This window comes from Nannobrachium achirus (genome assembly GCF_963921795.1).
Source record: "Nannobrachium achirus genome assembly, chromosome: 23".
Lineage (NCBI taxonomy): Eukaryota > Metazoa > Chordata > Actinopteri > Myctophiformes > Myctophidae > Nannobrachium > Nannobrachium achirus.
Genome location: NC_137830.1, coordinates 50,357,507 through 50,383,228, shown reverse-complemented (window position 1 = coordinate 50,383,228; position 25,722 = coordinate 50,357,507). Strand labels below are relative to the sequence as shown.

Genomic DNA, 25,722 nt, shown 5'->3' with positions numbered 1-25,722 from the left:
CGGAGAGAGTCGCAGCCCCAGCCTGAAGCCTCAAACGTCTAGTATCTGCTCTCGTTCCATAGGGATGTCCCTTTGGAGTGATGGTTAAGATATTGGACTTTCACGCGGGAGACCCGGGTTTGAAACCGGGTGGGGAGGTTCGGATCACCTCCGCTACACTAGTCTCTCTTTCTTTTTCTCATTACTTGTGCCAGCAGGGCGCATAAGTACTGCGTTCGGCTGCGTATGTATGTTGGTGTCTGCCTGTGATTAAGCCTGTAGCCCAATCAGGGACCAGCATTTCTGGCAACGTCATCATTAACAGCCAATGAGGGACCAGCATTCCTGCTGATGCCAGTGGTGATGCCAGTGGTGAGCACACCTTATGATGCACTCTGCTGGTGCACAAGTAGGCCTTGTGCAACACCTGGACAGAGTTCTAGTTTGCCTTTGTTTCATTCAGCTTTTTCAAAGTGACCAACAGTCGCCACTCGGCACATTATCGGTTGCATTTAACATGAATTTGTTCTATAAGCGCACATTTTACCCTCCTTTTATAATGGACGACTTGCTTATCAGGCAAGTGGGCATGAATGACATTAAGGCTAAAAGGATAACGCAATACTTTACTAGTTATTCTGCCCTGATGCTGTGTATCTGTACAGTAGATAGTGAACAAAAATCCACATCTCCAAAAAACGTTGAAGAATGTCAGATTATATCTGTAAAAAGCCCAAACCCAAAGTTTCCAAGGCCCCGTTTTAAACACACAAAACAATGTGTTGGCAGGGGGAGAAAGATCTGTGTCTGAAGCAGTTACTCTGTTACTTACTAGCTGAGGAAAGCATCACAACTGCTACTGTACTTACTACTGTAGTTGCACTGTCACACCTGTTACAATTTAGGTCAGTGGTTCTCAACCTTTTCAGGACGCGACCCCCCAAAATAATCATATGACGAACAAAAAGAGTTACATCTTGTACTGTAAAACAATGTTCTGTTGTGAAAATAGCAGCATGTAGATCGGCTATTTTCACAATTTCTGCCTCTAATATTTGACAATTCTTTTGCCAATGCTTTGTCATTTTAGAGGTATTAAAAAGTTCCTTAAATTGTCACTTTAGAAATGTGCAGATACCACTATACACTTAAACTTTATGTTGGTTTGTTTACTGTTGAGTGAGAAAACAATGTGAAGCTGGCGTCCGGAGAGGAAGTGGTCACCAGGAGAGGAAGTCAGGGTTCCACGTGAGGTGTGGGGTCCAGGGGGTCCTTGAGGGGGTCCAGGGGGTCCAACGTTAAATGTGTTCATTTAGCATCACGATCCGGAATTATTTAATACTTTAGATATTAAAAGATAGCAGACATACAAGCTCGCAGCGCGGCACAGAGTGCCGCGCTGCGAGCTTGTAGATCTGCTATTTTTGGAAAAATCGTGAAAATGTGTGCAAATCTTTTTCAAAGCAGACTTTTGTAATTCAAATCTATGCTTCTGGGAGGTCCCTGGAACAATATGTTTTGAGATGGGGGTCCACGGCTAAATACGTGTAATTTTGGGGGTCCTTGATATGAAAAGTTTTGAGAACCACTGAGTTAGAAGAAGGATTTAGAAGATATTTATAGAAGTTATTCAAGGGGTCCCTGGAACAAATTATTTTCAGATGGGGGTCCACGGCCAAATGCATATCATTCCAGGGGTCCTAGTATTTAGTTTTCATTACATTCCTGAATCTGAGACAGTAATCTGACGACAGCTCATCTGTCAATAGGAGACTCTTTGAGACTCTGTCCCTCCTCAAACTATGGACCCTAACCCTACAGTATGTGACAGAAAATTAGCATTTATTTTGGTGAACTACTCCTTTAAACATAATGTAATACCACCCCCCCGCCCCCCGATTCGATATATGTGTGTTTAAAATGTTCGGTCAGAGTTTGTGTCAGAGTTTTGACAGTCAAATGTTTACACAAATAGCCAGAGTTCTCTGGAAGAATCAAGTGTTTCTATAAAGAATGTTTCTTTGTTACCAAGTGTTTCTGTAAAGTTAAGTTCATTAAGGTCATGGTTTTGGAGTCATTGACCAATCAGAAGAGCAGTAAAAGCTGATGACATCACAGACTATCTTGATGATTCATTGTCTTGATAATTCTGTTTTCTTTTATGTGTATTTGTATACTGTATATATTTACTGTATATTTTGTATTTGTATACTGTATATATTTACTGTATATTTTGTATTTGTTAACGTGTTATTGACGTTCTAGATATTGAGTGAAATAAAAAAGATGTAGTTAATTTAGTGATGGACGTCTCATTTAAACATAATGCTTCACTTTGATGACGACTGGTAAGTGTTCATTTTCTCCTTATTTTCGTGTTGACATATTTTATTGCCTTTTATATTTAAAAAAAAAAAAAGAGAGAAACTAGAAGCAGTGCTCTTCCGAGCACAGGTCTCCACCAGGCCACACAAATCGGCCTGTTATAGCGCCACCATGAGGCTGATTTAAAAAATGTGGGGCAGAGGTTCTGAATTAGCATCCAGGGAGTGTGTGTGCTCAGTTTGGCAGCGATCGGGCCAACGGCGCCGGAGATTAGCTGGTAACAACCAGGCCACACAAATCGGCCTGTTATAGCGCCACCATGAGGCTGATTTGAAAAATGTGGGCAGAGGTTCTAGATTGGCATCCAGGGAGTGTGTGTGCTCAGTTTGGCAGCGATCGGGCCAACGGCGACTGAGATTAGCTGCACACAAACTGCGAGGACACACGGACACACGGACGGACGGACGCACGGACGGACGGAGGGGAAAACATACTCTCCCTCAGCCTTCGGCTGGTGGAGACAATTAAACGTTTACCCTGGACCCATACTAGTGAAAATAGCAGATCTACAAGCTCCACCCACCTCTACCCACCTTCACCCACTTTCAGCTTGAGCTGCAACAGCCTGGTTTAAATGAGCTGAAAAGCATAACGTTTTGCCTTTTAAAATAATAAAGTCTGTTCACAATTCCTGCAGGGTAAACCTGGTTTCAGCTGAGGTGATCATGTCTTAACCTAACCTGGTTAGGGTTAGGTTTAACCAGGTCTAACCTGGTATCAGCTGAGGTGATCATGTCTTAACCTAACCTGGTTAGGTTTAACCAGGTCTAACCTGGTTTCAGCTGAGGTGATCATGTCTTGTCCAACACGCAGGAGAGAAACATGCCATTCATAAACACCTCAACACTTAGGGCTCATACTGTACATACACATGCACACTGAAATGAGCAGATCTACAAGTTCACAGCACATTGCTGACGCCACAAGAGGTGAGCTTGTAGATCAGCTATTTCCGGTCCCTGCAGCTATTATGCAACAGAGTGTCCTGGAACAACCCTTCCGTACACACACACACACACACACACACACACACACACACACACACACACACACACACACACACACACACACACACCTGCAGTTTACTGTAAGTCACATGACTTCAGGAACTGTCTCTCTGCACAAACCACTCCTCCCTGCTCTTTGAGGAAGAGAGAAAAGTTCTTCGTTCTCTTTTAACAGTTGTTTTCACAGTAGGAGAGACAGAGAGAGATGTGGAACACGACGCACACTGACAGAAGACGGACATTTTGCTGTTAACAGTGAGTAGAAATGTATTTGTTTATATTTTTAGAACCTCACTAATACAGTAGGTTCATGTTAAGATACAATAATAATAAAAGTAATATAATAATAATGCGAGGCATTTTGATCTTGTGTTAGGGTTAGGGTTTTCACTATTTTGAAAATGTTTGTTTCTAATATTATTTGACAAGTTGATCAGATGTATACTTCATGGTACCAGGGTTTCGTGTACTGAAATGAGCGGGACGGGTCTCCATTCCGATCACCAGGTTAGCATTCACCAGTGTTGGCAGGTTAGCATTCACCAGCGTTAGTTTTACTGAGCTCAGGGTTAAGGTTAGGTTTAGGCTTAGGGTTAAGGTTAGGTTTAGGGGGTCAGAATAGTGATGTGTCGGAGTGCCGAGTCTGCCGACGTGTTACTGAAATGAGCAGATCTACAAGTTCGCAGAACATCGCTGATGCCACATGAGGTGAGCTTGTAGATCTGCTATTTCCGGTCCATGAAACCTTTATGCAACAGAGTGGCCCTCTAGTCATCATGTGTGTGTGTGTGTGTGTGTGTGTGTGTGTGTGTGTGTGTGTGTGTGTGTGTGTGTGTGTGTGTGTGTGTGTGTGTGTGTGTGTGTGTGTGTGTGGAACCCCTCAATCAGGACCCCCTCGGGGTCCCGAGCCACAGGTTGAGAACCAGTGCTGTGTGAGACATAATTTTCCTCAGGAGAGAAACCAGTTTGATCTGGTTTAGATCGCTCCTTTCATTTCCTGTTGTTACTAACACACACACACACACACACACACACACACACACACACACACACACACACACACACACACACACACATATAGTTTACTGTACGTCACATGAATTCAGGACAGTGTTGTAATGTCTCTCTCTCTCTCTCTCTCTCTCCAAACCACTGATCTTGTAGAACGGCTATGTTGAAAATGTTAGCAGAACATATTGTTTTAAGTTCATTCAAGCTCCTCTCTGTGTTGGCTGGTGACTTGAGAGACGCTCCACATAAATACTTCACCCCCACAAAAAAGACTGTTAAGAGTGGTTCCCCTGACATCACAGTGACATCAGAGCATGATGTCAGAGCGACAAACCCATAGACCGTAAAAAGTGTACACGTCCAGACACGGACAAGCTGCCGTTTCTCATAGTAAACTTGCTCCCTGCGGTCGCAACAAGATCACAGCTCATTGTGGATGTGACTGTTGTAAGCTTGCAGCTCTGCTGTTCTTGGCTGTTCTCTGCATACGACACCGTCGCAGTACGGAGCATTATGATAATGAGGTGTGGTTTTGATGACAAACTGCTTTGAACAGCTTCAAAGCACGTACGCCCCCCTCCCCCCCAGCACCCCTACTTCCCGCGGTAATGTCAGGTTTTATAGCATCCTTTGTTGATTACTTTTGATGCAGTGAAGATCTTTTTAAGGTGTTAAAAAGGTGTTAAAAGTTAAAGGAGCTATAGTCAACTTTTTTTTTTTTTAAACAGATGCTAAAATAAAAATAATGTTTCAAAAATATTTTATGAAAAAATAAGTTTCATATATGTGTTTCTGTTCAAAAATGACCAAACAAAGCGTAAAATAATGATAAAATAATCATTTTGGCCATTGTCAGGCTGACACTTTGTTTACATTCTTGTATATGTTAGACTAGAATGTAAACAAAGTGTCGGCCCTACAAAAAAAAGTTGACTATTCCTTTAAATTGTCACTTCACTGCCCTCATGTTGTGCTGAAACATGTGAATCTGTCACCTTCACATCACAGGAACGAAGAAAAAACACATTAAGCCCAACTTATATTTCATTGAATGTCAAGTACTGAAAATAGCAGATCTACAAGCTCTCAGTGTGTTGCCAACTGCGACACCTGCAGCTTGTAGATCTGCTGCATTCACATGTCACATGTATTGCCATGTGACACCATCCTACAGCTTGTAGATCTACTTTAGTGATTGCTAAATATTTGATCCAGAATAGATGATGTGGTTCACTCAATGGTGACTCACACACATGGCATGCACGCACAGGGCTGTATTAACCATTGGGCCAGTGGGGCCGTTGCCAGGGGCCCTTGGCTCTTAGGGGCCCTTGGGGGAACTGGGCCACGTGGTCATTAACAATTTACTAAAGTTAAATGTATAGGTTACATTCCACAGAGTGATTTTGGCAGTATGACTCAGCCCCACCCTGTACTGTCTGTGATTACATCATGCATCTCTCTCTCTCTGTGTGTGTGTGTGTGTGTGTGTGTGTGTGTGTGTGTGTGTGTGTGTGTGTGTGTGTGTGTGTGTGTGTGTGTGTGTGCGTGTGCGTGTGCGCGTGTGTGTGTGTGTGTGTGTGTGCGTGTGTGTGTAGGTCTTGCTCTACCATGAGTGGCTCAGTGGAGAGAGAGGAGTCGGACCCCTCCTCTAAAGACATCCTGAGTGACAGGTCAGTCTGTTTGATTGATTGAAGAGTTTATTAGCAGTTTGCAATAGGAAAAAGTACACACACACACACACACACACACACACACACACACAGCTGAGAGCTCTGGTTAATCGCGTTAGAATGCGTTCTCCATAACGTTAATAGTTTCAATATAAGGAACGATGTTGGGCTAAGTAAGTGATTTGAAGAAGGACATATAAATTGATGAAATGGAAACTCCGTGTTTATCTGCATTTCTCCAGACTAGTAAAGAGGCTGTCTGTCTTCTTTCTCCTCCTCCTCCCCATGCATGTCTCCTCCTATGGATTCAATAAGCTCCCCGGCTGGTATTGTAGGCGGGCAGTGGAGGGGGCTACGCTGCGGGCGATGGGAAATTATGATTCAAAGTGTTTTCAAATAGACCATGTGACCTACTGTATCATACTATTATAATTTCTATTTCAGAGCTTTTTCAAATAGACCATGTGACCTACTGTATCATACTATTATAATTTCTATTTCAGAGCTTTTTCAAATAGACCATGTGACCTACTGTATCATACTATTATAATTTCTATTTCAGAGCTTTTTCAAATAGACCATGTGACCTACTGTATCATACTATTATAATTTCTATTTCAGAGCTTTTTCAAATAGACCATGTGACCTACTGTATCATACTATTATAATTTCTATTTCAGAGCTTTTTCAAATAGACCATGTGACCTACTGTATCATACTATTATAATTTCTATTTCAGAGCTTTTTCAAATAGACCATGTGACCTACTGTATCATACTATTATAATTTCTATTTCAGAGCTTTTTCAAATAGACCATGTGACCTACTGTATCATACTATTATAATTTCTATTTCAGAGCTTTTTCAAATAGACCATGTGACCTACTGTATCATACTATTATAATTTCTATTTCAGAGCTTTTTCAAATAGACCATGTGACCTACTGTATCATACTATTATAATTTTGGGGCTGACAGCGGGCCTTTAAGGCCTGTCTGTCTGCCTGTCTGTCTGTCTGTCTGTCTGTCTGTCTGTCTGTCTGTCTGTCTGTCTGTCTGTCTGCCTGTCTGTCTGCCTGTCTGTCTGTCTGTCTGTCTGTCTGTCTGTCTGTCTGTTGAGGAAGCTGTAATGTGTAAGAGAGGTTTGACAGAATGGATTCCACATGGACTCTAATGATTGAATATTAATAAAGTAAATGATGTTGATGCTGTCTTTCTGTCAGGGTCCATCAGCAGAGAGCAGGGTCTCCTGTACCCAGCTGTGTCTCCATGAAGAGTGACTGGTCCATGGATAAACGTATTAACTTCAAAGATGGACACCACTCTACTGATCCCAGGTCAGAATGTAAAACACATCATTTAGTTGTTATGAACTCTACTGAACATCATCTTAACATTTTAGCATGACAACATCCTTCCATATTTGATACCCCAGCCTCCCCAATCCACCATAAAACCCTGACAGGTTTAATAAAGACCCAGAGATGATCTATTTCATTGACTGTAACCCTGACAGGTTTAATAAAGACCTCCAGATGGATGTCAGTCAGAGTGTTGCCAAACGCCACAGAGCAGAGTCTCCAACACCCAGCCTTGTGTCTATGAAGAGTGACCGTTCTAGACGGGAACCTCTTAACTTCAGTGGACCTCCACACACTGAGTAAGTGAATCCTCCTTTACAATACACAGCAATATGTGTGTCTGTTAACAGCTAATCTCTGGCACCGTTTGCCCAATGGCAGTGAAACCTTGCACACACTCACTGGATCCCAGAACAGATCGGCCTGTTCTAGCGCCACCAGTAGAGCAATTTGTGAATAAATTTCTTTGACAGTACTCCTACAGATTTTGTTCAAACATCACACAAATCTTTACACATTATCTCTATAGTGATTAAAACAAACAGATTTGTCATATGTGTCATATTCCATCCTGATTGGCTGAGATCGGCTTCCAAAGTTTGCAGGAGTGCTCCTCCTTAAACAAAATGCTTCAAATCATGAACACAGTGTGAGATTTCTGTGTAATTTTGCACAGACTTTCAAGTATCATTTCTTCCACTATGGAAGAAATGATATTTGAAAGTCTTCAAATCAGCCTCCTCACCGGGGCCTGACGCTCATGAAATCTTGGTCCTTGGCTTCCACATTATCCTGGTCTGAGGTTTTCCTTTGATAAAATATTGTCTTTGAGATGACAGGTTTAATAAAGACCCAGAGATGATCTATTTAATTGACTGTAACCCTGACAGGTTTAATAAAGACCCAGAGATGATCTATTTCATTGACTGTAACCCTGACAGGTTTAATAAAGACCTCCAGATGGATGTCAGTCAGAGTGTTGCCAAACGCCAAAGAGCAGAGTCTCCAACACCCAGCCTTGTGTCTATGAAGAGTGACCGTTCTAGATGGGAACCTCTTAACTTCAGTGGACCTCCACACACACAGTAAGTGCATTTTTAGCCCCTTGTGCGAAGATTTCAGACTCAATTGGCGGGCGGCGGGGTGGGTTATCACCACTCTCATGTGCAAAAGATAAATGAGAATAAACACCTGCTCTTATTTGCCTTTTATTCTTAAAGAAAGTACTCTGACGGTTTCCCCATCCACTGCCATTCATTCGGGTCCCCATCTGGAATCAATGGGGTAGATTTACTATAATCACATTTGTGTCTTAGGAATACAACACATATTGTGGGGGGGAGACAAAGTCGCGTATTAGCTTGATCTTGTTTGATAGGGAAAGAATACAGTCACGGCTGGTACCGCTAACGAAAAAAGACTTCCCAAGGAATATGTGGAAATTTAAGTTTTTAAAATCAGATCAGAATTGACTGAGATGTGTCCGAGTCAGTCTGCTGTGTTCTTATGCAACCAAATGGACCCGTGCTGGGAAGCCACTGAGGAGGCCAAATGACCACCACGCTTTTGTCAAGGTTCATAATAGCATGTCACTAGCAGGGGTGAGATGCCATGGGCTCGGCTGGGCTCGGCGAGCCCAGACTTTTTTTCAAGCTGCACGTACGCACGCCCCACATACACGCACACACGACACGCGCGTGCATGCACACGTCGTCAAGTTTTCCTCCGTTCGCGAAAACTTCTTACCTTTTGTGAACATCTCATCTGTTTACTTCACAAGAGTGGAAGAAAAACAAAGCAGTGTGTTGTTTTGTCAGAGCTGCATGCATAGCGGAGGGAGAGTTCCGAAAGTGTCTATGATTGTAAAGTAAAGTCTATGTAATATGTAAAGTTATTTTATATGTTATATAAAAAAATACATTAATTGAAACACATTAATTGAAACTAATTAACAATGTAACCAAATAATAAGAAATATAATTAGGCTACATTAAAAATGTTGTGATGTTGATGTTGTGATGTTATTTCAACTAGCACTGCGTGGCATGCATGCATGCACACATGCGCGTGCACTCGCGCGCGTACGTGAATTTAGAGGGGCACCACTTCTAAAATCCATATCACACCACTGGTCACTAGGGATGGGTATCGTCTGCGATACTTTTAATGGTATCGATCGCATGAAGTCGATACTATCGGATATCGGTTCACGTAAAAACGAACGATATCTCGTTTCGATACTCTGGAACGCACCTTTGGCCGGTCGCATCTGTAGCAGTTGGGATACTGAGAGTTTAATGACTGCTTTAGTAGGCTACACTCCTTAATGTGGAAAATAGCCGACAATAGCCTATAATGTTTATTATTATGATGATTATCCAACTTCTATACTCTCCGCTCCGTCACACTGTGTGATCATCATCATCACCTCTGCTCTACCGCAGCAGCCAGCGAGTCACCACTCTTTCCGTGTTGAAGTTAAACTTAAATAAAAAGTATCGAAAATGGTATCGAAAACGGTATCATATCGATTCCCAGGTATCGAAAAAAGTATCGTATCGATTCAAAGGTGAACGATACCCATCCCTACATGTCACTGCATTGCGCCCCCTAATTAACATAAAAACCCTCCCCCATCCCTTAAATATGCTGGTGACTCTTAAACCATAAGTGTTAGCGTTCAGAGCCACTTGCATAACACCAACTGCTTATAAGATGTTGCTGTTATCACTTAATTAAGGAATATGAGATGGGATTAAAAGCTTCATTTTAGGGCCTATAATCTAATAAAGTTGTCTGCTCCCTGTCCAATCTTAAACTATAGGGGTGCACCCGCTGGCCTACTGGTTCAGGCACATACCACTTAGGCATGGATGCCTGGCGGCGTCGCTGGTTCGATTCCCGATCCGAACGACCTTTGCCGCGCGTCACTCCCCATTTCCTTTCAGTCTACTGTTCTATCAATAAAGGCATAAAAGCCCAAAATACAAATCTTAAAAAAAGTATAACAATAATAATCTCTAGCTCTAGATTATAAATTACTGTGTGTGCAGTTTGTGAATGAGTGGTGAAGCTGAACTACAGACTGGCTGCTTGAGTCCTATCTATGAAACAAACAAATGTGTATCTGTCCGTCAGTCCGTCCGTCCATTTATCTGTTCTACTGTCCTATGTTCGACTATTATTTTATTGTTTGTTGCTGCAATGTCATGGAGAAAAAAACAATAATTGTACTCTTTTATACATTTTGCTCATATGATAATTGTTTAAACATGTTTTATGATTTCAGAAGTTTTGCCCACAGAGCAGAGTCTTCAGCAGCCAGCTGTGTGTCTATGAAGAGTGATCGCTCTAAAGATCATCCTCCGGACTTAAGTAATGACCCTGGACCTCCACACACACAGTATGTGAATCCTCTCATATAATATACAATATACGATATATTATAGGGAAGGGAGAAGAGTCTGGGACGTGTGGAGCGTCGTCCAGGGTGTTTTAGGGAAGGGAGAAGAGTCTGGGACGCGTGGAGCGTCGTCCAGGGTGTTTTTAGTGAAGGGAGAAGAGTCTGGGACGCGTGGAGCGTCGTCCAGGGTGGTTTAGGGAAGGGAGAAGAGTCTGGGACGCGTGGAGCGTCGTCCAGGGTGTTCGAAGGTGTTTGTTTGATCTGCACCAGAATTTTCATGAGCCTTCACATCAGCCCAAACAAAGCACACTTTCTGACAATACGCTCAGTATTGGCAACAATTGGCGAGGACCCCCTAAATGATATGTATTTGGCCTTCTGGACCCCCTAAATTATATGTTTTTTGGCAAAGATCCCCTAAATGTAATATGTATTTGGTCTTTTAGAGGGGAAATGGAGGCGACCATTTATACTGTATAGAGCATTTGTAAGAATCTTGACAAAACCCTAGTTTGACCCCTAACAAACTTGTTAACCTTCTTTTTTCCCTCGTATAATAAAGTTATTAGGACCCTAACTTTCAACAGCTGTCACAGATTCTCCTAGGGAAACTGAATTTAAATCTTTGTGAGATGTGTTACTAGACACCTTTACAAACCTTTGGAATGGAATTCATTCACAGATTGGACATTTGTCTGATAATATTACAATCTACAATCTACATCAACACGTTGAGAGCTTGTAGATCGGTTATTTGAACAATTTAAAAATGTATTTTAAGATAGTGAAACATGGCAAAGGGTTTTATGGATAAGGGGTAAGGTCAGGGGCGTCACAAGGGGGGCAATGGGACTGAGTTACTAGTGTCCAAGGTGGAGGGGCCTTCATTATTTTATACTTTAGCTATTGAAAAATAGCAGATATACAAGCTTGTAGATCTGCTATTTTTGAAAAGTCGTGAAAATGTGTGCAAATCTTTGAATATATGTATTGTGAATATTTGTAGCTCAAAACTTTGCTTCTGGGGGGTCCCTGGAACTAAATATTTTGAGATGGGGGTCCGTGGCCAAATACATATCATTTTGGGGGTCCTTCACATGAAAAGGTTTGAGCACCACTGACATAGAAACATATGCTCAGTTTTTACTCACAAATAGCAGATCTACAAGCTCGCAGCGCGGCACTCAGTGCCGTGCCGCGCTGTGAGCTTGTAGGCCCTATATCTGCTATTTTTCAATAGTTAAAGCACAAAATAATGTGTAATAATCTGTTTTCCATTCCAGTCTAAATGGGTTAAACCAGGGGGAGGGCCCCCTATGAAGAACATTGAAAACCTAAGCGTGAATCCTTAATATTACTGTTTTAGTCCTACTGTATGTTCATAGACCATTCTTCTATTGTTTGTTGCTGCATTGTCAAGGAGACAAAATCATGAGCTCATATGATAATTGTTTAAACATGTTTTATGATTGCAGAAGTGTTGACCACAGAGCAGAGTCTTCAGCAGCCAGCTGTGTGTCTATGAAGAGTGACCGCTCTAAAGGAGGTGCGCCCGACTTCAGTGATGAACCTGGACCTCCACACACACAGTAAGAGAATCTTCCTACAGTAAATATCCTCATACTACTGTAATGCCTCATTCACACTACAGATATATAGTTGAACGTTTTGCTTGGTAATTCAATGTAATCTCAATGGAAACCAGCTTTAAAGATACAGGAGACGCTCAGAACAAAGCTTTGAAAGCTTTAAAGCTGGTTTCCATTGAGATTACATTGAATTACCAAGCAAAACGTTCAACTATATATCTGTAGTGTGAATGAGGCATAAGTTAGGCTACATGTGCACATTTAAAGGACAACTTTGTTTTTTTGAAGCGGTGAAAGCCGCTTCCAAGGAGTGGCTTTGTGTCTCCCATATGTGTACCCCACATCCATATATGGTCATTTCAGTCCAGAATGAACAGGTTTTATCTGTCCGTAAATGTGTGTCCCATGTGTGTCCCCCACGTCCATATATGGTCATTTCAGTCCAGAATGAACAGGTTTTATCTGTCCCATACGTCCAGAATATGCGTGTAGTGTCCGTCCCGGTCTGATGATTGGATGATTAAAAATGTCCAATGAGACCATAGTTTGAGGATTGGTCAAGCTTCACATGACAATTCGGCCCTCCAGATAAAATCATTCATTAATTCAGAATTCAGAATTCTGAAGCTCTAGAACACATACCGCTTCACTTCGAACCGAATGTATATACAGAGTTCATAGCTCTAGAACACATAGAATAAAAGTTCACCGCTTCACTTCGAACCGAGGTTTGATTTTTACAACAAGGGTTGTCCTTTAACTACAAAACTCATTTTTTTAGAGTCTATTTTGAATGCGCTAATAAGAGCAGCTCTTAAGAAGATTCCGGCTCTTAAACTAAGATATGGAGGCGTGACCAATTGCCATTTTGCTATTATGAGTGTGTTAATTAGGGCAGTACGGCTGTGATGTGTGTAAAAGACCCTGAATTAGTCATGGGCGTGTTTGGGCGTTAATTTAATCAAACAGATCAGCGTAGTGCCTGTCTGTAAGAGCTGCTCCAGAGACAATGACAACAGAAACAGGGCTGTGTGCTTTACAGCAGAGGAGACCCTGATGCTGGTGCACAGACAAACATCCTCCCCAATGAGGAAGCCAAGTGAATCTGGGTGATTAATACATTCATTAAATGAGGATGTGAAGGCTCATTTTCATGAGCCTTCACATCAGCCCAAACGAAGCACAATTTCTGACAATATGCTCAGTATTGGCAACAATATTGGTGAGGACCCCCTAAATGATTTGTATTTGGCAAAGACCCCCTAAATGATATGTACTTCGTGAGGACCCCCTAAATGATATGTATTTGGTCTTTTCGAGGGGAAATGAAGGCGACCATTTACAGTATACTGTATAGAGCATTTGTAAGAATCTTGACAAAACCCTAGTTTGACCCCTAACAAACTTGTTAACCTTCTTTTTTCCCTCGTATAATAAAGTTATTAGGACCCTAACTTTCAACAGCTGTCACAGATTATCCTAGGGAAACACAATGATCTACATCTGGGGCACTGCTTCAGTGATGTTACTAGTATATTCAAATGCCAAGCGCCCCCTTGTGGATCAACTGTAATATTGTCAGATCATGAACATTACAATTGTGAGCTTGTAGATCGGCACTATTCATTGAAGGACAAGTAATACAGGTCTTAAGTGGTTAATTCAATAATATAATATAACTTAATATATTATATTGTCTTCATCTCCACAGAGAGAGACTCAGAACCACACCTGAACAGAAGACATCCAGTCAAACCACAAGTGAACAAAGTAAGACACATTTTACACTAATTTACATCTCATATTAATTACTATTTTTGGACTAATTTTAGATTTTCTGGCGGGTATTTAAGATATAGTTTTAATGGTATGGTAGGCTATATTAGATGTAAAGTTATATATTAACTTGAATGTTTAACATGTCTTCATTGTCTTCTCATAGCAGGTGTCAGTCCGCAGGAGGATTTAAAGGTTTATAAGGTCGGTTTGAACCGTCTTGATCGTGTGACATACGTCACTGAAGTGCCCTCCCTCAGCAGCATCTACACAGAGCTCTACCTCTCAGCGGGAGAGAGTGAAGGGGTTAATACCCAACATGAGGTCTGGCAGCTTGAGAGAGCTTCCAAGAAGAGGACCCTCCATGACCAACCAATCAAATGCAGTGACATCTTTAAGCCCCTCCTCCTTGGCAGAGATAAACCAAACAGAAGAGTTCTGACCAAGGGCATCGCTGGCATTGGAAAAACCTTCTCTGTGCGTAAGTTCACTCTGGACTGGGCAAAGGGTTTGGAAAATCAAGATGTCATTCTCCTGGTTCCCTTCTCATTCCGGGAGCTGAACCTGGTCAGAGATGAGCAGCACAGTCTTCTCTCACTGATCCATCGTTTCCACCCAGAATTAAAGAAGGTCACAGCAGAGCAGCTCGCTGTCTGGGAGGTTGGCCTCATCTTTGATGGTCTGGATGAAAGCAGGTTTCCGCTGAAATTCAAAAACATTGACATTGATTCTGATGCCTTCAACAACAATGACATTGTTTCTGATGTCACAGTGACATCATCAGTGGGCTTGCTGTTGACAAACCTCATCAAGGGGAATCTGCTCCCCTCAGCCCTCCTCTGGATAACTACCAGACCTGCAGCAGCCAATCAGATCCCTCCTGCATATGTTGACCTGGTGACAGAAGTACGAGGATTCACAGATCCCCAGAAGGAGGAGTTCTTCAGGAAGAGATTCAGTGACGAGAAGATGGCCAACAAAATCATCTCACACATGAAGACATCAAAGAGCCTCCACATCATGTGTCACATCCCAGTCTTCTGTTGGATCACTGCTACCGTTCTGGAGGACATGTTGAAGACAGACGAGACAGAACAGCTGCCCAAGACCCAGACTGCCATGTACAGCCACTTCCTGTGGGTTCAGACCAAGAGGAAGTGGAAGAAGTATCATGGTGTGAATCAACAGCAGCTCATGGAGAAGGACAGGGAGGTTCTTCTGAAGCTGGGAAGGCTGGCGTTTGAACATCTGGAGAAAGGTAGCATGATGTTCTACCAAGAAGACCTGGAAGAGTGTGGTCTTGATGTGAAAGACGCCTCGCTGTACTCAGGAGTGTGCACAGAGATCTTCAAAGAAGAGACTGTTCAATCTGAGGGAAAGGTCTACAGCTTTGTTCATCTGAGCCTCCAGGAGTTTCTGGCTGCAGTCTTCCTGTTCCACTGTTTCACACAGAGGAACATGAAGGTACTGAAGACATTCCTAGAAGGAGAGGAAGGAGAAGGAGGAGGAGGAGGAGGAGGAGGAGGAGGAGGAGGAGAAGAAGAAATGACCCTGGATGTCTTTCTGAAGAGAGCCTTCAAAAAATCCCTGAAGAGTAAGAATGGCCACCTGGACCTCTTTCTCCGCTTCCTTCATGGCCTCTCACTGGAGTCCAACCAGAGTCTGTTAGGAGGTCTGCTGTTTCAGACAAAAAACAGTCCAGAGAGCATCCAGAGAGCCATCAACAATCTGAAGGAGATGAAATGTAAGGATTCAAATATTTCTCCTGACAGATTGATCAACATCTTCCACTGTTTGATGGAGATGAACGACCACTCACTGCATCAGGAGATCCAACAGTACCTGGAGTCAGGGGACAGATCAAAGACAGAACTGACTGAGAGCCAGTGTTCAGCTCTGGCCCACATGTTGCTGACATCAGAGGAGGTTCTGGATGAGTTGGACCTGGACAAATACAACACAACATCAGGCTGGGGGAAATCCAGACTGGTCCCAGCTGTGAGGAACACCAGAAAGGCTCGGTTAGTAGTTATGTGAATAGAAAATGTATTAGAAGAGAATACATATACCTTCACATCTAACACTATAAGTAGAAATGATGGTTAATGTAAAATATCCAATAATAATCAGGTCTGGTGGTATTGTGTTTATGTGCAAATAAAGGACATAATACGTTAATACATTATAATTGTCCCCTATAACAAAAAAAAAAACACCTTAAATATATAATAATATAATATTACCAGTGTAGTTAAATAAAACAGACATGAGTTATACTGTACCTGTATAATATATAATAATATCACAACAGTGACATTATGTTCCTATGTCCACAGTCCAGTAGCTCCTCTAACCAAACACTTGATTTATTCACCAAAAAACACAGTCTAATATGCTGTGTGTGTGTGTGTGTGTGTGTGTGTGTGTGTGTGTGTGTGTGTGTGTGTGTGTGCGCATGCGCGTGCGTGCGTGCGTGCGTGCTCACACACTTTTACTGGCAATAGATTTTGGCAGTAAAAGAGTTAAATTAATTATTTCCATGGACATTAAATCATTGTTTTATTTGATGACCTTCCTATCCTGGCATTTGACCTTTGTGCCCTCAAAACGTTGACAACACCAAAGGTCAAGTGGTCTTGACCCTAGAATGACCAAACTCCTATGAACATAAAATAACCATTAAAGACGCACAACAAACAGTTCAAATGTTCACATCAGTGTTCCTCCTGGTTTAAGTGGAAATGCTTCTGGGGCTGCGTTGATACAACCCTCACCATGTGATCCATGTTTGGGGTTGAATGATTTCTTTTTTCATGATTTTGGATTTTCTTTTTCCTTGAACATGAACTTGATCTAATCTGTGTTGATAATCTCTGTTTTTACATATTCTACATTTACAGACTTGTTGGCTGTGATCTCGCAGCACCAGATTATGAAATTGTGTCTTCAGCTCTCAGCTCTAATCCTTCACATCTCAGAGAATTGGATCTCAGTCATAACAACGTGAAGGATTCATTCATGGAACTCATCTCTGCTGGATTAAAGAGTCCACATTGTGAACTGGAGATACTGAGGTCAGATTAATTAACCAGCATTATTTATTGTTTGATTCTAATAAGAGGAGTGTGCATTAAGTTGACATCATGGTAGAATCATGATACAGTGTTGGTTAATCCTCACTCTGGCCACTAGGCGGCGGGTGAGCCAAACAGCATCTATGCCAGGCTGTTTTTCTTTTTCTTTTTTTCAATACTACTCCACTACATCTCGGATCCAAATATTATAGGCTACTTTCACTCCACTACAATTATATGAAAACTTGAGTTACGAGTTACTTTGCAGATATATATTATAAAGCCATCTTTAGCCCTGTTTTATACCTATAGAGACTATTTAAAAATAGCCGATCTACAAGCTCACAAGGTGTCGCGCTGTGACACGTTGTGAGCTTATTTTGATGCCATCACTTTCGTAGCCTACTTTTACCCAAGTACATTTTGAATTCCGGACTTTAACTTGTAACAAAGTATTTCAATAATGCAGTATTGATACGTTTAAAAAAATCGCAGTACGTTTTCCTCCACTGAGAACGGAGAGACAGAGACTAGAGAGTGCTCTATGAGTATGATCACAGCAGCTGCAGCCCATGGCCATCAGGATCAAGCCTTTATTCTCCAACGATGTTGCACGCAGAGAATAGCAGACCTCCAAGCTCAGAGTCCCTACGGGCACATCCACAACGTGATGTGAGCTTGTAGGCTATAGTATGACTGAAGCTTGTACAGTCAGCTGTTCTCAGCGTGCAATGCCGTTGTGGCCGGGTGACGTCTCACCAGCCAACACAGAAGAGGTACGAATGAACTGAAACCCGCGCCGAGCGCTGAGCGCACCTTAAAACAACACATTTGGGGAATTGATTACATTTTAGGCACCTGCGCATGAAGTCTCAAATTTGGTAAACAAGAAATCTGTCTATATAATGCTGCGCTCATACTGTATATTAGGTTCAGGTTCAGGTTCAGGTTTATTAGTCACATGCATATCCATACAGGTACAGACATACAATGAAATGCTTGTGCCAGGAGCACTCTCAGCCTTATTACACACAAAAACATCAACCCACAACAACAAGACAACAAGTCACCCAAGACAACCCAAAAACAACAAAAACCATACAGTGTAACAGTGTACAGTTTAAAAACTGCGTACAGTGCACATGACTACCTACGTCTCGCTTTCATCTCTTCGTTAAGCAACCTGATTGCTTGAGCATAAAAACTATTACTGAGACGGGTGGTGTGCGATGAGATGCTCTGGTAACGTTTTTTGGATGGGAGGAGATAGAACTGTGTATTTTTCTTAGGCTAGAGAACATAGGCTATAGCCTAATTTGAAAACTACCCAGTAGCATTTGGGAAGGCATAGCCTCCCCTATGCTCTGGCATCACATCACACTGATACGCTACAGTAAATACAATATGTGATCCATCATGGCTGCTAGGGAATTATCACGTCCACTTACACAATCATTGAGTGTCAAACTGGTGTAAACACAGACTGGAAGGTTTGCTGGTTCCCCAGCCCACCAGCACCAGCAGTCTGTTGTCTGTTTCATTTAGTCAATAAAGGCTGATATCATGGTAACCCACACTGACTAGAAACAAATAATAAAAATAATAAGAAGCGATAAAATATTGATATATTATGTGTACTTTTTTTTTGGGAAAAGAAGATGAAGTCCACACACTGGTGGCTCGCTCCCAAAGTTGATTCTTTATTAATTATAACATTAAAATCGACAACGTTTCGACGCCCTTCTGCGTCTCATCAGGTCTAAAGTGAATGACACAGACAGACACAGTCTCTCTAATAACACTGCCCTTTTAAAAATCAGAGGATCTGGGCTAGTGACAATATTTATAAACAGTCTACCATTGTAGCCTGGTTAAAGCTATAAAATAGCCAAACAATGTAAACAAAATAACATGTGTAAAAAACACAGAGTCCCTCAGTATACGCCTAAAGAAAAGACCAAAACAAAATATATAAACAGTACACAAAATGTAATCAGATGAGTAAAGGCAATAATAAAAGACGGTAACATCAGAAAAACAACACATATGTACACACAAATAGAAAAAAATATATAAATAAATATATACAGATGAAGGAAAACATGTCACACAAAAGGCTTGATGTCAAATTCTTCATTGAGTCCACAGGGGGCCATAGTGTTAGTAGGCTTCCCTTTGAAGGAGGAGGCGATTGTGGTCACCACCCCGGGGAGGTTTTTCACTTTACTTTTTTTTTACAACTATTACTATAACTACCAGGTCTATCTGTCTGTCTGTCTGTCCGTCCTCTCTGTCAGTTTGCTGGATCATCTGTTGTTAGTCTCGCGTGGCCAGACTGTTGACTCCGCGATTTGGAAATGCTCCCGTCATACAGTCTGGTGCATTGAGAGAAGAACGATGAGTACCGGTTAAAGCGGAAGTGAAGCCTCCTCGTCACTTCCGTTTCCGTCTCACATCGCACACATTTATCATTATATAAATAAAAATCATATAAGCATGTATAGCTTGCTGCTTAGCAGAAATTACATTTTTAAATATATTTTCTTGAACGGTAATGCCCGTTTCCATTACTCACCGTTAGGGAGCTGCTGTCCCAGACTCTATATAGCATTCAGAGATTGTGGAATAGTTGTCTGGCTACGCGAGACTAATCTGTTGTTAACTTGCTGCTTCCTGTTTCCTGTCAGTTAGCTTCCTGTTGGAAGATGACCATGATTTACTTCACATTATTCCTGCCTGCCTGTTCTTTCCATCTCTTTGGTCCCTCCTCCAAAAACTCTGATAATCAATCCAGATATGTAATCTTTAATTACAGACTTGCTGGCTGTCACATCACACAGACAGGATTTGACATCCTGCTCTCAGCTCTCAGATCTAATCTTTCCCATTTGAGAGAATTGGACATCAGTTTCAACTGCCTGCAGGAATCACAAGTGGAGCAACTCTCTGCTCTACTGAAGAGTGAAGAGTGTAGACTGCAGATCCTGAGGTAAATAAATAGTGTGTTTTCTCTCTGTGTGGATCTCTACTTGAACATCAACAGCACTTTGTTAAATATGGATTTCTCTGCAGGTTGTCAGGCTGTGGGCTCACAGAGGAAGGCTGTTCTTCTCTGGCTTCAGCTCTGACCTTCAACCCCTCCCATCTGAAACAGCTGGACTTGAACTTCAGCCACTTAGGAGGCTCTGGTCTGAAGAAGCTCTCTGCTGCACTGGAGACTCTGAAGTGAGTAGACTTGGACTGTGTCCATGTTGGTTAGTGCAGTGTTTCCTTACAATGTTGAACTGGAGACTCTGAAGTGAGTAGAGTAGACTAGGGGTGTGTGTGTGTGTGTGTGTGTGTGTGTGTGTGTGTGTGTGTGTGTGTGTGTGTGTGTGTGTGTGTGTGTGTGTGTGTGGGGGGGGGTGTGTGTGTGTGTGTGTGTGTGTGTGTGTGTGTGTGTGTGTGTGTGTGTGTGTGTGTGTGTGTGTGTGTGTGTGTGTGTGTGTGTGTGTGTGTGTGTGTGTGTGTGCGTGCGTGCGTGCGTGCGTGCGTCATAGCAAAAGGAACAGAACTATGTCAGCTAGTGGAGACAGTGTGTTAGACAGTCAGACATTGATTCATTGTTGTTCTGTTTCCTACAGTGTGAATCATGCAGGAGAACACTGGATTAAACCTCAACTCCTTACAAGATGTGAGTGTCTGTCTGTCTGTCTGTCTGTCTGTCTGTCTGTCTGTCTGTCTGTCTGTCTGTCTGTCTGTCTGTCACATTGACATTTTATACACAGTTTTATACAGTGTTTTATACTGTGTTGGCCCCTCCCTCCTTGTATTCAGAGGATATTATAAAAACTTTCATCAATGTGTTTTAAAGGTGTTCAGTAACACAATCCAAAACATTGAAATTCAACCCCCTCCAGGGCAGTGGATCCAAACTGGGGGTTGAGGACCCCTAGAGAGACCATTTAAAACACAGTTCAATCAACAGGCTTAGCTGTAAGTGGAACTGAGGTACTAGGGCGCAAAAGTATTTTATGCTTTAACTATTGAAAGATAGCAGATATACAAGCTCACAACGCGGCACCGAGCCTAAAACCTCTAATCCAGTGGTTTTGCCGGCCTCTCAGGTTTAGAAAACAGGCCTCTTCGCTGCTTGGCCGCGAGCCTGGCGTCTCCCCTCTGTCTGGTGTGAACAACTGACAGCCGCAGACAGACCATCCAGCACAGGAGTCTGGGGTTTCTGGGGGAGGTTTTAGACCTGCCACTGGGTTGCCAGGAACCAGAGAGGCAGTGGAAGGAAGTACAGTCCAACGCAGTAGTAAACAGTTGTGGCCCGCAGCAGCGGAGTAAAAATGGGGAAATGCAAGAGGTATCTTGATGAGAGGTATTTTAAAACCCATTTAGGCGTGCTTGTAGATCTATTTTTTTAAAGTCGTGAAAATGTGTGCAAATCTTTGAATATATGTATTTTGTAACTCAAGTTTTGCTTCTGAGGGGTCCCTGGAACTAAATATATTGAGATGGGGGTCCGTGGCCAAATACATCTCATTTTGGGGGTCCTTCACATGAAAAGGTTTGAGCACCACTGACAGAAACAAAGGGTTTTCAAATTTTGTTTTTGAAGGATTTCACAATTTTTCAAAAATAGCAGATCTACAAGCTCGCAGAGCGGCACTCAGTGCCACACGGTGAGCTTGTATATCTGCTATTTTTCAATAGTTAAAGCACAACATACTGCGTAATAATACGTTCCCAGTCTAAATGGGTTAAACCCCCTCTCCCCTATGAAGAACATTCATGGGGGGCCTGCAGTGAATCCTTGTACCCAGGGCCCAGAATTTGGTGTGACACCCCTGCCTAGGGGAGTTTCAACCTTTTGAAATGTGTTACTAGACATCTTTACAAACACATTAGTGAGGAAATGTCTTGAGAAGGAATTTATTAAATGAAATGTGTTACTAGACATCTTTACAATCACATTAGTGAGGAAATGTCTTGAGAAGGAATTTATTAAATGAAATGTGTTACTAGACATCTTTACAATCACATTAGTGAGGAAATGTCTTGAGAAGGAATTTATTAAATGAAATGTGTTACTAGACATCTTTACTAACACATTAGTGAGGAAATGTCTTGAGAAGGAATTTATTAAATGAAATGTGTTACTAGACATCTTTACAAACACATTAGTGAGGAAATGTCTTGAGAAGGAATTTATTAAATGAAATGTGTTACAAGACATCTTTACAAACACATTAGTGAGGAAATGTCTTGAGAAGGAATTTATTAAATGAAATGTGTTACTAGACATCTTTACAAACACATTAGTGAGGAAATGTCTTGAATCCACATTTTCCTGTCCTGAAAATCCAGTAAATACTCAATAGCCGGGGACCCGCAAGCCCAAAAGCTCAAGGAATAGGGTAGGACATGTGATTTTCTGCCGTACTTTTTATTTCTGTTTTATCTATTAGTTTGGTCATTGAGGTCCACAGAATGAGAGGCCTGCTCTGCCGGAAACATCGCGAAAAAAGGTTATGGCCATTTGGATATTCACTGTCCCATTGACTCCACTAGAAATATTAAAAAAATAAAATACATGTGCTTTAAGTAGCATGTGAGGGGTCAAACTAGGGGTTCTTCATGATTCTGAATCCATTTCAAGCATTTGTTTTGCATGAAAAACATTCCTTGGGTTAACCTTCAGCAGCCCAAAACTGTGAAAAGTGGAAAAAAAGGTGATGACTCATCACTTTTCACAGTATTTGGGGGGCCGAAATCTTGCCCAAGGAATGTTTTCATGCAAAACAAATGCTTGCAATGGATTCAGGATCATGAAGAAAAACCCCCAGTTTGACCCCTCACATGCTAATTAAAGCAGACTTTTTTTAAATCCTTTTTTTAATATTTCTAGTGGAGTCAATGGGACAGTGAATATACAAATGGCCATAACTTTCTTTCGCGATGTTTCCAGCAGAGCAGGCCTCTCATTCTGTGGACCTTAATGACCAAACTAATAGATAAAACAGAAATAAAAAGTACCGCAGAAAATCACATGTTCCCTCCCATTTTGGTGACTGGGTCCCCGGCTACAAGTATTAAAAAGTACAAATTACAACTACAGCACTTTTCTTTTTTTCATCAATGCATTGTTTATTGAAATTAAAAACATTTCCCCAAAAATAAATGCATTAAAACAGAACTGCTTAAATATAGTGAAAATAGCCAATCTACAAGCTCACAATGCACCACACTAGCCCCGTTTACATGCACGCTTCTAATCGTATTAAAAACAAGATTTTAGATCAACCCGATCTAATTCTGCATGTATACACCTAAATAAACCCGATCAAAACCAACACGATTTAAATTCTGATCGGATGCAGAGGGGTGGTCTAAACTATTTTACGACCCGATCAAAAGGAAAATCCTTCCATGTATACACCTTTAACCCGATTAGAATGTGACATGTTCTTTCACCGAAGCACATGAAGCATATTGCTTGCTGATGAGCGCGACAGAGACAGAGAGGGGAGAGACGCGCGCGCGCACACACACACACACACACGCACGCACACACACACACACACACACGACGCAAAAGAATCACGAGAGAGAGAGAGAGAGAGAGAGGTTAACACACCGACCCAAAAACTTCATGAGCGCAAACTCACTAAATGGACCTGTACTGTAGGCCTACGTGTGGTGTGTGTGTGTGTGACAGAGAGAGAGAAAGAGAAAGAATCTAGCGCAACTGGACGTTACCCTGTCTGTCCCGTTCATCTATCCTCCTGTCGAGTCCTGTGCGTCTTTTACCAGGTCAGATTGACCTGGCCACTAACTAATTGTCTTCTTGCTATCATAAATAACCTAAGAAACGCCAGCAAAATATCCTTTATATCCTTCATCAGATAAATAGCCTAAGGGGACTGGGTTAAGGGGATATAAGAGTCGATTTTAAAAGTATTTAACTATACAGACTTTTTGTTTATTATCGTGAATGCACTTGTCCATGAAGCCTATTATGTTGATGGGCCGTCGGGCGCAAATGTGGATTGTGACGTGATGATGATTATAATAATGATAGGCCTAGGCCTAAGTAAAAGTATCAATACTGCAATGTAGATGTACTCTGTAGTGACAAGTAAAAGTCTGGAATTTAAAATGTACTTGAGTAAAAGTACGAAAGTATTGGCATCAAAATGCATTTAAAGTACCAAAAGTAAAAGTACAAAATGTTTGAAAATAGCAGATCTACAAGCTCACAATGCACCGCAGTGTGAGGCGTTGTGAGCTTGTAGATCTGCTATTTTCACTATATTTGAAATAAGGTTTAAGCGGTTAACCCATTAAGATCTGAGATATGTCCGCCCGCCCCAAATATCAGATCTACAAGCTCACAACCACAGATGGTTCCTCAAAGAACCTTCTTTGAACCATTAACCATTTAAACCCTGCGTCCCAATGTTGGACATGTCTTAATACGTGAACATTCACCGTAAATAGCAGATCTACAAGCTCTCAACTCATCGTGCTGCGACGTGTTGTGAACTTGTAGATCGGCTATTTTGGAGTGTGGAGGGTATAGAGCCCTGGGAGACACCGGTCGATGAAGGGTTAAAGTGGTTGATACTTCTCAAAGTGTGGCCCGGGGACCCCCAGGGGTCCTTAGGGGGTTCCAGGGGGTCCCCAGCAAAATGTTTACAGCATCACACTCATTTGAACCACTTTATCCATATTTTACACCTTGGCTATTTACAAATTGCAGATCTACAAGCTCACAGCTAGGGTTGGGATCCGGAACCGGTTCTTCGGGTACCCTGTTCCGAAATTGAGGAACCGGAGCCGGTTCCATCATATTTTTATGACCGGTTCCTATAACGGTTCCTGGAATTTCTTTTGAGCGTTCATTTGGCCCAGCTGTGTACATTGCAAGTGACTGTGGTGACGTCTTGCTACATGTGTGAGAGAGGTGGATACGCCCACTCAGTCAGAGCAACGTTTGTTTGAGGTTTTATGAATAACTAGAACTATAGCAACAGTCAGCAACTCACTCCTTTCAGCTTTCACGCTGGTAGCAGCTGGGATAATGACAACGAAAGACTACCCGATCTACAAGCTCACAGCACGTCGCGCGCAACGCGTTGTGAGCTTGTAGATCGGCTATTCATCGTGCCGTTAAATAACCATGTATTTATTCTCCACTGCTTGAACGTCCACCCTTAACCATGTATTCCATCGTTATTGTGGTTAAGTTGAAATAGTAGTTATACAAGTTGCTGTAGTAATCAGGGAATCACTTTATAATAATGAAAGAAAAATATCTATCTATATCTATATCTATATATATATATATATATCTATATCTATATATATATATATATATATAGTTGTATATATAGGCCTATATATACAACTTCCGGAACCGTTATAGGAACCGGTTCTACCCGGAACCGATATGGGGGAACCGAAAAAGAATCGGACT

General features: G+C 41.9%; 2 protein-coding genes across 2 annotated transcripts in view; both read left to right on the top strand.

Annotated features, from left to right (window-relative positions):
* LOC308308969 (protein NLRC3-like) overlaps nt 1–25,722 on the top strand; it is a gene marked incomplete at both ends in the record, with an annotated part of 283,646 nt that overhangs the window by 166,509 nt on the left and 91,415 nt on the right. Inside the window, one exon of the mRNA XM_080754422.1 lies at nt 12,295–12,408. Within this exon, the coding sequence (XP_080610548.1) occupies nt 12,295–12,408 (114 nt within the window). The remainder of the gene's footprint in view (nt 1–12,294; nt 12,409–25,722) is intronic.
* LOC308308475 (protein NLRC3-like) lies at nt 13,465–21,437 on the top strand (the record flags this gene model as incomplete). Its single annotated transcript, XM_080753890.1, has 5 exons — nt 13,465–13,517; nt 14,120–14,178; nt 14,351–16,205; nt 17,085–17,258; nt 21,365–21,437. 5 exons carry the CDS (start codon nt 13,465–13,467, stop codon nt 21,435–21,437), a joined length of 2,214 nt encoding a protein of 737 aa, XP_080610016.1.